This window comes from Thermobia domestica, chromosome 3 (assembly GCF_964235325.1).
Source record: "Thermobia domestica chromosome 3, izTheDome1.hap1.1, whole genome shotgun sequence".
Taxonomy (NCBI): domain Eukaryota; kingdom Metazoa; phylum Arthropoda; class Insecta; order Zygentoma; family Lepismatidae; genus Thermobia; species Thermobia domestica.
Window position 1 is genome coordinate 263,553,553 of NC_137456.1, and position 14,011 is coordinate 263,567,563.

The 14,011-nt window shown below is 34.2% G+C and overlaps 1 protein-coding gene across 1 annotated transcript in view; it reads right to left on the reverse strand.

Annotated features, from left to right (window-relative positions):
* Positions 1-3,169: 3,169 nt before the first annotated feature.
* LOC145681635 (uncharacterized) overlaps positions 3,170-14,011 on the reverse strand; it is a 566,147-nt gene continuing 555,305 nt past the window's right edge. Inside the window, exon 6 of the mRNA XM_081753251.1 lies at positions 3,170-3,697. Coding sequence (XP_081609377.1) covers positions 3,522-3,697 — 176 coding nt within the window. The 3' untranslated portion in view covers positions 3,170-3,521. The remainder of the gene's footprint in view (positions 3,698-14,011) is intronic.

The following is a 14,011-nucleotide window of genomic DNA, read 5'->3' on the forward strand; positions in this document are numbered from 1 at the left end:
TCAGTGTTTCTGAATACACGTTTGATAACTATCCTTTAGTCAAACGCGTAGTAGGTCATTAATCAGACATCAAAACGGCTCTGCATAAGGCCCTATGTGTTTAGAAGTAGCGATTGTTTTCTATATTATTTTGTAAACAATCCTAACTCAAAACATTATTTTTGTTTCTTTTGACTCATACTTTGGTGTGGCACAATTTAAGATAGTATTTTTGATGTCATACATAGCTTATCCTTTTATTACAAAATTAAATCTTATTATATTGTATTTTTACAGAAAATAAATGTTGCAACCACGCTAGATCCGGCGTTAGAGTTGTATGAGCTCTTCTTAGTGCGGTCTCAATCTAGAGGGTACGAAATATGCAAATTACTGTCATACTGCTATTTGAAATACTTCTACTTGGTAATAAGTTTACAACATTGTGATTCGGTGACATCACAGTTTAGCTAGCATATATTCATATTCATATGACTGATAGATTACTTCAAAACGAAAGTCATGTCTAATAGTCTCAAATGTGAACCAGTATTCAAATGATAATACATTTACTGACAACACTGCACCTTAAACTCTAGTGATTTCGATATTATACCCCTGAATGCACCCATATAACCATATAAGGTAATAACACCTCATCAAAGGTGATAAATTAGGTCAAAAACCTCCGAAATTTGAAATTTTGGCATTTTTTTACCTATAAAAGGGAACGACATAGACCCCCAGTACTGATAGAGGTACATGCTATGTTTCTAGCCTACCATATCCAAATTTAAATTTGGCAATTTCCAAAATTTAAGTGGGGTGGTCCTAGGCACCCCTTCAAAAATTTAGGGGGTGTACAAAGGTATTCCTGCCAACTTCTAGAGTGGGTGGTCGTAAATACCCCTAGATCATTGAACCCGGGCCAAGGGCAGTGACCTTTTACCTATAACTTCACGAAAAATTTTGCTGACAACTAGATATACAGGGATCCCTACTAGTGTCATTGAATAAAGTGAATGAAAGAGAAAACTCTGCTTTACACATTAGCCCTGCAAGTGTGAAAAGAACCACAAAAGAAAAGTGTCCGAATCAACGCCGTAACTTTCCGTAATTCTTTCCTGGGTTGCAAGCAAATTTCGAAAATACACCCCTTCTTTCCACCTTTTCTTTTTCTGTGGACTCGCAGAGCCTGTGGGTCTTCCCGCAGGACATGGTCTGCGGTGCCGTTAGTTAGGAACCTGGGCCTGTTCATACATGACAAAGTAATTAAGAGGAGAATATAGATAAATTTCAAAACCATACCAATAAATATTATTTTAGGGCCCAGATTAATAAAATGCATTTTTATTGAGATGGTCCCATGACTTATTTTTGTTTTATTTACTTCTTGTGAGCTGTTCTGTTTGTTTAATACAGTGAAACTGTTTCACGCTTCAATTATAATTTTATATTCATGTCGTATATGGAGAAAGAAATTGTCTTACATTGGGTCGTCTCAAAAGGCGTGGAGCTTCCCTGAGGGGGCAGTTGCCCCTTGATCCCCCAGAAGGTATGACTACTGGAAGGACTATCTACCCAAAGAAAAAAGCATAATAGTAGAGAAAAAAGTTCAGAATTTCTAAAGTAAACGGCATTAAACTGTCGACAATTGAAAGCCATTCTCTAGCGTAAGTAGGTTTCAATAAGTAAAGAAAGATATAACATTATGGGACACATGCAGAGTCGTTTTAACAGAAAACGTGTTAGTAAAGTGTTCGACTAACACGTTTTCTGCAGTAGTCAGGACTTTAGTATTACGCTAATAGTGCGTAAAACGACTCTGCATAAGGCACTATTGGCCGTATTCAGAGAGAATTCGTTAATGAAGGGTTAGTCGCGGACTAGTTAGTTCCATACTAGAACTTTACTAAGGAAAGTGTACTTGTTGGTGTTCAGAGTCTACTTTCAATACAACTAAAATGATGATTTGGGTATATTTAACTAATATAACCTCAATGCATAGGGTGAGAAAAATAAATATGGAACCACGGAAAAGAAGATGTGCGTATGCGTAGTCTGTAAACATGAAAACACATGAAGTCCGAAATCCGAAATGTGTCGCACAAGCTAAACCGTGGCTAAAAGGCTACCCTCTGCTCTAGATTAATTAGTCAAATGTGATAAACTTCGTCAATTACTACGTCCTAATCAGTGTTTCTGAATACACGTTTGATAACTATCCTTTAGTCAAACGCGTAGTAGGTCATTAATCAGACATCAAAACGGCTCTGCATAAGGCCCTATGTGTTTAGAAGTAGCGATTGTTTTCTATATTATTTTGTAAACAATCCTAACTCAAAACATTATTTTTGTTTCTTTTGACTCATACTTTGGTGTGGCACAATTTAAGATAGTATTTTTGATGTCATACATAGCTTATCCTTTTATTACAAAATTAAATCTTATTATATTGTATTTTTACAGAAAATAAATGTTGCAACCACGCTAGATCCGGCGTTAGAGTTGTATGAGCTCTTCTTAGTGCGGTCTCAATCTAGAGGGTACGAAATATGCAAATTACTGTCATACTGCTATTTGAAATACTTCTACTTGGTAATAAGTTTACAACATTGTGATTCGGTGACATCACAGTTTAGCTAGCATATATTCATATTCATATGACTGATAGATTACTTCAAAACGAAAGTCATGTCTAATAGTCTCAAATGTGAACCAGTATTCAAATGATAATACATTTACTGACAACACTGCACCTTAAACTCTAGTGATTTCGATATTTCATCATGTTCTTTCAGATGTGTTATGTGCGCAATGGATTTGCGTAACCACTCCGATACTTCCTTGCCAAATGTATAAACATACTAACGTCTCGTAATGCTGCAAAAAATATTCGTTACTTTGGCACACTATCTGGTAAAGAGGTACAATTTATTGATGAATTAATAGAAAGGTAGGTAAGTATAAAACTTCTTACAAGTAATTCCGTAAATATCGTAATAAAATTACGGAGTTTTACAAATATTTTACTGAATATGTACAAATAATTTGCCTTTCCACCTGCGAACATTGGTTAAGATAGCAGTGTTTCAAATTATTAGAAAAAAGATATCAACAAAATTCATTTTTTAAATATATATATATGTATAAAAATACGAGATTATAAGGATTTAAACATAATTTATTTTATTACTGGTAGTCATTTTGTATACTTATCATGGTAGTAAACTTTTCCGTATTATACACAAATGTAATGACATAATAATAAAAGTAAAGGAAATCTGTTGTTCATATCATGTAAGACTTTTGATTTTATACTGTAAATTACGACATTAAAAATCTATAGCCGAAAATGTAGTTACAAAACATTCTACCATGTACTTTGGTGGTCCTTGCACCATAGAACTAGCCAACACAACTAACTAGTTATAGCAACTACATAAAACTGAAAGATTTATTTCGTATTAAAATGAGAGTACTTTTAATTATGAACTCTGATAAAAGTTTTCAAGCTTCAATACTCATTGGGTGGAGTCTTGCTAGTCTTCCGGAGTATCGTGTTCTACCGGAGCGTATTCTTGTACCGGCATGCCATATTGTATCTGAACAGCGCTTTCTTGCCATTGTTCTTGTTCTCCAGCTCTATTTGATGTCACCTGTGATTTAAGTTCCTTATAGTAACTAAATACAACCATGGGCATATACACATGTAAAGCTGAAAATTAAGAAAATTATAAATGATAAGTACAAATATTTTAAATCGACATAAGGTAGATCATATCGAGAGTTTACTTTGAAACGCCATTCATGACAGACCTATGTAGAAGTAGTATCAAACATATATCTAAAAGTTCAAGAAAATATGTATAAAAATTACAAGACTGAACCATGTTCAACTAATTTGCACCATGTTGCAATATGTTGCTAAACACAGAACGAATGTGCAGAACAAGTAATTTATCCTAATGTATCAACAGAGGAACATAATTTGAGAAACTTTCTAATACTGTCCAGTTAGAAATGCTGTAGCACCAACATTTCTTGAAAATATCTTAAAAGTTTTCCTTCAAGTTACTAATTGCATCATTTTCTTTATTACTAACATCACTTCCTCTTTTAGTTTCTATTCATAATATCCTGACGTTAAATTAAAAGTACAAGCAAGTACACACACACACGCACACACACACACACACACATATATATATAGATAGATAAATAGATAGATAGATATAGATATAGATATAGATAGATAGATTGACAGATAGATAGATAGATAGATAGATAGATAGATAGATAGATAGATAGATAGATAGATAGATAGATAGATAGATAGATAGATAGATATACAGTAGGTGAATACGGTAAGTCCATAAAGACCGTTGCCACCAGGTGTATCTTCGAAACGATTGTGATATGAGAAAACGCGAAAACGTGTGAATCATCATCTTCTGGGGCTTGAATTTTGAGCTATGAAAGTTCTACCCCAGATCCCCCGAAACAAGTATACGGGGTTTAATTTGTAAGTTTCAAGTGTCATAGCACATCGAGTAGATTGAACAAACTTCACAAAAGACCTTTTGCTGTAATTTCCGAATTTGATAGTTTGCTACAACTCTGTATGTATATTAGGTCAGCCCTCTACTATTGTGACTTCTGGCGTTTATTTATTGATTCGCGTTAGAGATGTTTTGTTAAATGTATATGCTGCAGATGTATTATTATTGTTGTCAGACTTAACTAACAATAAGTTTAAGGTTGGTATTGATTTAAAAAAAAATATTGCATTTTCTACCTTGAGTGAATCTGGCTTTATAGTTATGATTTCATCAATAGGATTCCTTGTGTTAGTTTTTCGTCACGCGCTTAGTTATGTTTTATTCAATTCGATGCTTTCTTAGCACAAATGCATTTGTTTTCTCACTTTAGAATGTGACTAATTTAGCATTATGTGGAACGCCACAATTAGCTTGGTTTTATTTCAAGGTCTTAATTATAGAAATTTCTTCTCTAGCTTTGATACATATAGTGGGTTAGTTGTTTGTTATTCTGTTCGTTTAAGATTTTACCTAGCCGGTATCGGTTTGGGAGGGCCTATTATTCCCTCTAACAATGATAATGAGTGATAGACTATGTGTAAGGGTAACTTGGGATTAGTAGTGATGGCAATTCCGGGAGGGGCAAGATTAAACTGATTAATATTCCCGGCTCTTAATTCTGTTGTGTTAACTTTATATTTGAAAATAAGTGTTTTCCTTAGTAGTTCAGTTTTCTTGTGAATAGGTATATTATTAGCTAGCTGTTCTATTGGCCAGCCCTTAGTATGCATAAAGCTTATTTCTGTTTCACATAATAGGAAACTCGTGATATTAGGGTTATCTCTCAACTAATTATTATTAACTTTGTTGATCAAGGGTGAAATGAATATGTAGGGGCTCAAGGTTTGTATGGCAGTTTTAAGCATGATTCAATAAGAGTCCAACAGTATCAAGGCAAATTATTTAACATGTATTTATAATTTTTCTAATCTTCACTATTTTCCTTTCTTTTTGATATTTATCTCTAAAGATACCTTACAATGAAAGCTTCGAACTCAAGATGCTACGAACAAGTAATTTTGCTGGATATTCACTCCCGGAGAAATGCTCTCCTTTTTACCTCGAAAAGGTAATTTAACAGTTATGTACTAAGGTTTTATTTTATCGTCTTGGGAAGATGTTAACGTACTATCCGTTAAAGATAGAAGTTAGCAGCTTCTTCTTGAATATTCACATCTCCTTAGTTGAGGACTAAATCATATCATAGCCAATCATATCATTAATAGTGAGCTGTCTCTTTTTATCTTTAACTTATGCAAATGGTGCCAAGGTGGCCAAAAATTCAGGTCATAACTGAGTGGAATTATTTGCTTCCTATTTAAGATAGGTTGATAACCACGGAATTTCGATGCAACCCACATATTATACTTAACTATTATTCCCGTCATGACTAGTCTGCTTATGTTAGGGACCCTTGATTAGTGATAAAGGCATAGAAGATGAATTAATAAGAATGATAGTCTAGCGAGTGATCATGATAAAGTGTTGCCATAGTTATAGTGATTGTTATGGGTAAAAAGAGAACAATTTCAATATAAAAAATAGGAAGATTACTGCAATGAGGAGGAATAGTACGCAGAAAGAGATTCGGGAGGATGACTCAGGGTCAAACAAACATTCTAAAGATGAGTTTTGTTCCTTGTCATTAATAGTTTTTGTTGAGAGTACACTTCAGATGGCTACGACGATGAAACGAATTATAATGGTTAGCAGAGCAGTTGTTACAATCGTATTAATTGCTTATTTCATTTGAATGATCTTTTTGAAAAAATGAAGTGAAATTTTGAGTTTTACGTCCCACGGTTATGCCGGTTAGGCTAAAGGAGACGGTGATGATGAAATATGAACGAAATGGTGGAATGAAGAAAGCGGGAGGAAACGAGAGAACCCCGAAAAAATCCACGTGCACGGTGTTTATCCACCACAAAGTTCACACTGTGCGCCTGGGACTGAACCAGGAACCCCAAGCACCAAAGGTGAACGCTCTACCACTGAGCCACCGCGCCCTCTACGCAATGTCAGTATCAGGTGACTGATTCGAAACTGAAGTGGTGCGTAGGAGAAAAATGTGATAGGAAAAGATGTAATAAACAGGTAGCAAATAATGTTGTGTCAATAATGACATGAAATCCGTAGAAGTTTGTCGCTATGAAGACCGCTGAACTATATACCTATACAGTCTCTGCAATAGTAAATGAGACTTAATAACATTCATATGCTTGAAATGCTGTAAAGTACATCCCTAGGGAAATTGTTAGGGAAAAGCCTAGTGTTCTTTCTGACTTGCTTCTATTAGTCTATGATGAGCAGTATACAGGAGGGGAACTTGTATATGGTTAAAAGGGGCAAATTCCTGTTGGTGGCCAAAATGAATCGATTGCTATTGCTCGGGCTAGTCTACTATGGGAGAAATTTTAGAAGAATGAAATATAGAACAATACTTAGGAATTAATAAATTGTCTTACAGCCCATCGAAGACCTAATGTTATTTGAATGGTGTGAAGTCTTTGATAAGTCCCTCTCGACTTACATCTCGTCGCCACTTAATTATGGTTAGTAGTATAATTAGTATTCAAAGAATCATAGAAAGGGGTCGTATTGATGGGTTCATTTGGTAAGGTGTGTGGTTGTAATTATGGCGCCTAGATCTCCATTAAGGGATCAGTGACTTTGGTTAACTAAGTGGTAATTGTGATTCTGTGGTGTTGACATAAGTGACTCCTCTTGAATATAGGGTAACTAAGACTGCAAATACATAGGATTGGATCACTGCAACAGCGGATTCTAGCAATAATAGGGTAATCTGGCTACTTATTAGAATTGAAAATATACATATTGGTAGCCTATGGATAATGATAGGGAAGTCTCTATATTACCTAATAATGTTGGAATAAGATACCTGTAATTATATTTGCCAGTAGTCGAAGAACTAGGGTTCCTAGTCGGGTGATACTACTAAAAATTTCAATACGTAATATGAAGACAATGAAAGATGTTAGTGGTTCAGAAGGAAGGAGGTGAGTATATATATGTTGGATGTGATTAATTCAGCCGTGGATTATAAAACGTAATCATAAGGAGAGAGCTAAATTAAATGTAAAGCTTATATGACTGAAACTAGTGAATATATAGGTAAATAGACGTATTAAATTGTTAACTTGAATGAAACAGAATAGTTAATAAGAAGATTCTTCCTTGATGACTAGTAGGACAAAGAATAGTTTTAAATTTCTTGTTATGGGTCAGAATATTGTTATTTTACAGGGTGTTTGGCCGCACGGCCAGGAATTAAAATGGTATGGGGATAATTACTAGACCCATCACTGTTCTAAATCAGTTAAATGACTTATTTATAATTGAAGTAGAGAGATCATTTTTTTTAAAAAAAAAGCTTAATCATTTTCAGGTAAAAAATATCTTGTTAGTATTGTCTAAGTTGGTTATAGATGTATCAGACTTAAAGTATATAATAAATGCAAACAGTAAGTAGAATAAAGAGAACATGTGGAATAATATAAGTCATTTTAAATGAGATATTTGAGGAGTAGAAAAATACTATTAAATAGTGACTTAAGCTTGACATACTTAGTTTATAAGTTAAATATCTTTTCCTATCAAAGAAATTGTTATTTTAGTATCTTTTGGTATAAGAGACAATTGCTTACTTTCAGCCATCCAATGAAAATTCCTGTATTATATTTGTTATTCAGTTAATAAAGACTGAATGTGGATTGGTATAAATCTGATTTGCATCACCGATTTGTGAGCATTGATCAAAGAATAAACCTGTGCAACTAATGTTGGCGGCTACTTGGTTTAACAAGTTGCACAAACTTCCAGTCATACCAATATTAATATAAATCGCTATTCATATCAGTCCATCATACTTACTTATTGTCAAGTTTTACAGTAGTAAAACTACCTATGTGCTCACAGTGTAATCACTCCTTATGAATATTCCTCAATCTTTTTGGTAGAGGTAGTAATCTAGCTTAACAAAACAAATAATTATCTTGTAACTGTAATTGAAATCTGCGAAAAAATTCACACTATTCCTTATATTAAAGTTTAGGTGGTAACCAAATAGGCCAAAAATTCAACGTAAAACTTTCAGTTGTATGAACATAGAATCTCTTTGTAACTGTTCTTGTATTTCGCCCTTATTTAATATGTTCGTATATATCTCGATGACATAATCCAGAAATATTAGTTCTTCTTCGGGTGGTACATCTAACGGTAATCTATTTAAATAATCTGCAACTTTTAATGTTTTACTATAGGCTGTATCATAGTATTTAATATCTAATAAAAGAAACCATTTATGCATACGAGGAGAACGATCATCAGGAGGAGCTTTTAAACCCAAAATCCATTTAACAGTTTGAGAATTTGTTAGAATTTTGAAACTCCTTTCAAACAAAAACTTGTGAAACTTACGTAAGCTACAAATCACTGCTAAAGCTTCTTACTCAAATTGTGAAGACTTCTTTCCATGATCTTATAAGGTAGGAGATGCGCAAGCTACTGTTTTTAATTGTTCACCTATTTCACTGTATAACACAGCACCGAATCAGACTGTTGAAGCATCTGCTATTAGTAGAACTTTAGCATTCCCATCAAAAGAATTTAAAAGTCTTGCCTTCTTTAGCAGCGAAATTCCTTCCCAATATACATCTTTTTTAACAATCTATATAATTCGGGAATGTTTGATGACAAGGATGGTAGATATGTGACAAATGTTTAACATACCCAGAAAAGATTGTATCTGGATTACATTTAAAGGAGACGATGGGTCTACTATCGGATGTAATTTATCCTTAGCGGTAAATATTCCTTGTTTTGAATTATCATATCCTAAATATGTTATAGAACCTGCAAAAATATGCTCTTTTCGTTGTTTAACTGTATATTTATACTTTTAAATATGGTTAGTACTTGCACTCTCCTCTGGTAGCACTCTTGTACATTAACTCCGAAAATAAGAATATCATGCACGTAACAAACTACTCTTTTCATATTTTGTACTACCATAATTTGTATCCATAAATTTCTAAAATATTTGAGCAGAACATCTAAGACAAAAAGGTAGCTTATGCTTTAGATATAATCCCCTAAGGCTTGTTAGATACTGAATACTTCTGAGATTTTTTTCTACTTCCACTAGTACGTAAGCCTACTTTAAATTTAACAATACAAAGCTGTTGACATAATCCAATCTATTAAGTAAATCCTCCAATTTTAGAAGCTGATTAGCTCCTTTTCTCATTTACCAAATTAAGTATACGAAAAAAACCTAAACAAAGTCTGGACATACTATTCATCTTAAAAGATTATCATTAGAGTAGCGAACTAGCTCAATGATATTGTAACTCTTTATCTATTACTCTTTTTTACATAGTTTATCCAGCTCTGATTTAATTGGTTCTCTTAAGGAATAAGGTACATCATAGAGGTTTCTAAAATTAGGCGTAACGTTCTACCTTAGCGGTATTGATACCTTAAACTTAAAATAGGTACAATATTTGAATCATTAAATGTGTAATTATACAGAATCGTTGAGTTCGAGAAATGGTCATCTCCATCGAAGCTAATTTAAGAGGAGTGACAAACTAAACTAAATTAATCATTATGCATTTGATATAAGGGTTATTTTCATTTTTGGAAAGTAGAAAAATGCCCTATTTGACCGACGTATATTTACAACTTTAGTTTTTTTTGTCACTCCTCTCAAATTATCTTTGATGAAAATGACAGGTTTTCGAACTCAACGATTCAATTGTACAGTAAGAGACACTTCTGGATGGTACAGCCATATGGAGAGTTACGGCAAGAGTGCTCCACCAGTTGAGTCCAAAGAATTGCCGGGAAGTATTGCAACCGAATTATCTTTAAAAGAAGGCGGGTGGCATAATCACCAGGCACTGAAAATTTCCGTACACTTTGTAACGATTTCTCGTTAAATAAAAAAGAGAGATTAAAGAGCATTTATGCGGAGAGGGATTTACTTAACTTCTGTGTATAAATATATTGTTTATTTTTGACTTATCAGGAGGCTAGCGCGCTATCAATTTTTAATACTACTTAGAGCGCCACTTGTAAGAGGTGGTGGAATGCCGAACTAGGCTGAAAGGAAGAAGCGCGCTGGAGTTTGCCCGGCCATACAAGTGTGAAATTGGGAACGGCTAACACTTCATCTATGAGCTCGGATAAGATTATAGTTACATTGAAGTGAACCACGAGTTTTTTAAAAGTTATGGAAGTAAAATCGTATTGTGGCAATGATTACCGATATAATGATATAGTGGAATCCGAAATCTAAATGGTGTTAAATTACACTATAATGGATTGTCCGTGGAAGTACTTTCTTAAATTATTTGGTTAGTTCATCAATATTTCCATTTTGACAATCTATTGATTGGATTGAATTTTTCCGTGAGTGGACTGTTCGTGTGGGTGATCAAGTGAAATCAGTAATTATACCGATTATCTGAGAGTGTTTCGTTAATATTGTTATTTCCGCAATCTACGAGTTAAGTATGGAATTACTTTGCCACTTCGGCAAACTATTATGCTATTTAAAGATGTACATAGGTATAAATGTGGAGTCCTATGTAACGAAGAATTGCTGTTCCTAACTTAGCCTATACAATCTATTAGGTAAGTTAAAGACTTACTTTCTAATATTGTATTTAATCTTCTCAATAAGTGCAATTCTGACTACTAGTTGTTTCAAATAATGAGGTTATATAGCATAAGATAGATATCATTGTATGTGGTTAGTTCACATCATAATTATTGAAATTACGTTCAGAAGTATAACTGAAATAGTTGTTTTTGCAATAACATTACTTATACCCTAATAATATATCTATATTATTGAGAAATTGTATATATCTATTTTGTATTCAATTGATACGATTCTTTATTATAAAGAAGGTTCGTTTAAATTCCTAAAAATTTAATTTTTGTCTAGTATAATCCACGTCATTTCATTAGATTGAGAAAAATTAGTGGTAGGAAGTAATTCCAATTGCATTACATATATGGAAATTAGTATTTTAATATAAAATATAAACAACGTGTGTGAGATAGGATATCGGACCGGAGTTCCTCCAACATCCGCATTTCACCTTTATTTGTATTATTAAAAATTATACCCGAGAGTATTAAATAAGATTGTGTAGTGGGCATTTGAGTATTTTATTATTCTAAGCTCACTGGCCGATTCAGAATTCGTCCCTTGATGAATTTTGTTACACAGAATTTCACACTTGTATGCCTCTGCTAAGTCGTAGCTTTTATTCACTAATTAGGTTGATTGTGGTAAAAGGAATAGACTTATATGAACGTGCATCTTGCGTTTGCAGAGATAAGATACTCTTTGGGTATATTTTGTTTGCAGAAACTGTAGATTCTACGTATACACTTTAAAAAAGAAGGAAAGAAAGAACCGATATGCGAGTAGTTGCGCCTGGAGTTACGTCATGTGCATAAACAGAAAGCAGACGGAAGAAAGTTTTTGTCTTCGTGAATGTTGAAACCTCTTTATTAACTACAGGTGTTGTTATCCTTAATAAATGATAGGCACTTCGATTGATAAGTTGCATTCAGTGGCCGCTATCGCATTTGGGATTGTTTGAAATAACAAGTCTTAATATTTAATGGCTAGACTGCTTGTGTTAAAGGTAGGACTGCTGCTGTTTATATTACATCTGAACGTCCGAGAAGTTGCCCCCCCCCCCACTGAAGCACTAATGATCTCTTCTAGTGCAATCGTTAGTGCTTCGTTAGTGCTTCTTAGAACACCAATTCCCAACATTAGTGCTTCAAAAGTTTGGACGCTAGAAGCAAATTTTTTTTGGGGGGGCCAGCTTCACGTTAGCCCCGCCCAGAAAGCACTAAAGATTAAACCTAGTGCAATCGTTAGTGCATCGTTAGTGTTTCGAGAAAACACGAATAGTTTCGTTAGTGCTTCACAACTAGTGTGGTTATGGCCAGTTATATGTCACGAAATTCCCATAATGAATACATGGGGAATTTTTAACTGGCTCTAATTCCCGCCAAATTCAAAAGTGCTAATGATCTCTTCTAGTGCAATCGTTAGTGCTTCGTTAGTGCTTCTTAGAACACCAACAACAACATTAGTGCTTCAATAATTTGGACGCTAGAAGCAAAAAACTTTGGGGGCCCAACTTCACTGATATTAGTGCTGAATCAACATTTTTTCAGGTCGCTGAGATGAACGGTGACACTTCCGATGCCATGACCAGCAACATGGGGGTAGGGGATATATATATAATCCCCTATATATATAATATATATATAAATGGTCAAAAATGGCAGATATTAGTGATGAATCTATAGTTCTTGCGGTCGCGAGATTAACAGTGACACTTCTGATCCTGTTTAAGTCAATTTTCAGCCCTGACACTTGGGGGATGAGGAGGGGTGACATACATTAAAATGATCGGAAATGAGCAGTATCAGTATGAATTTAAATTATTTATTTCAAAATGAAATGAAATCTTTAAGTTTTACGTCCCAGGGATATGTCGGTTAGGCTAAAGGAGACGGTGATGATGAGAGATGAGTGAAATAGTGGAATGAAGAAAGTGGGAAGAAACGGGAGAACCCCGAGAAAATCCATGAGCATGGTGTTCGTCCCCTACAAACTCCACACTTTGCGAGCTGGGATCGAACCAGGGGCCCCAAGCACCGAAGGTGTATTTATTTCAACCCAGCGAAGCGAGTAATATATGCTAGTACAAGATAAAAATGTATATCCACTCAGATTCTTGTATTTGGAATCTTTCGGGAAAAAGACAGCACAATAAAGATTCTTCAACTTTCACATGACTTTCAAAGAATACAAATTATGAGGTTGATAACACGCCAGCATAAAGCCAGGTTTTTTTTAAAGTTCAATAGCTACTAGTAAAAAACCAATGGTCCGAAATTTACAGTACTAAATTGTAACATATCACAAACTATAGACGGTACACTGTCCAATATATATTACTTGGAAGTGATTAAAAAAAAGAAACAATTGATTACCTGAAACCGTCACTAACGATATTTTTACCATCCCTTACACCAGAGTTGGCAAACTATTTTAGGTTTGAGAGCTACTTTCTCTTTGAGAAACTACTGGCTGTCAACTTATTGTAATACAGACTAACAAAAAGGACTGAACGAATGTATATAAATATGAAAGGCCAATTCCATAACATTGACAACGATTATTTGAATATTCTATTTTTAGGAAAGAATATAATTACTTATTTTTCATTGTCTCCAAAACGTTCATTTATTGCCAGACATTAGAGATCAGTTCATCAAAATAGGTTGAAGCACTAATGGTAGTAGATGGTACACTCAAAAGAAGCACTAACGATTGCACTAGAAGAGATCATTAGCGCTTTTGAATTTGG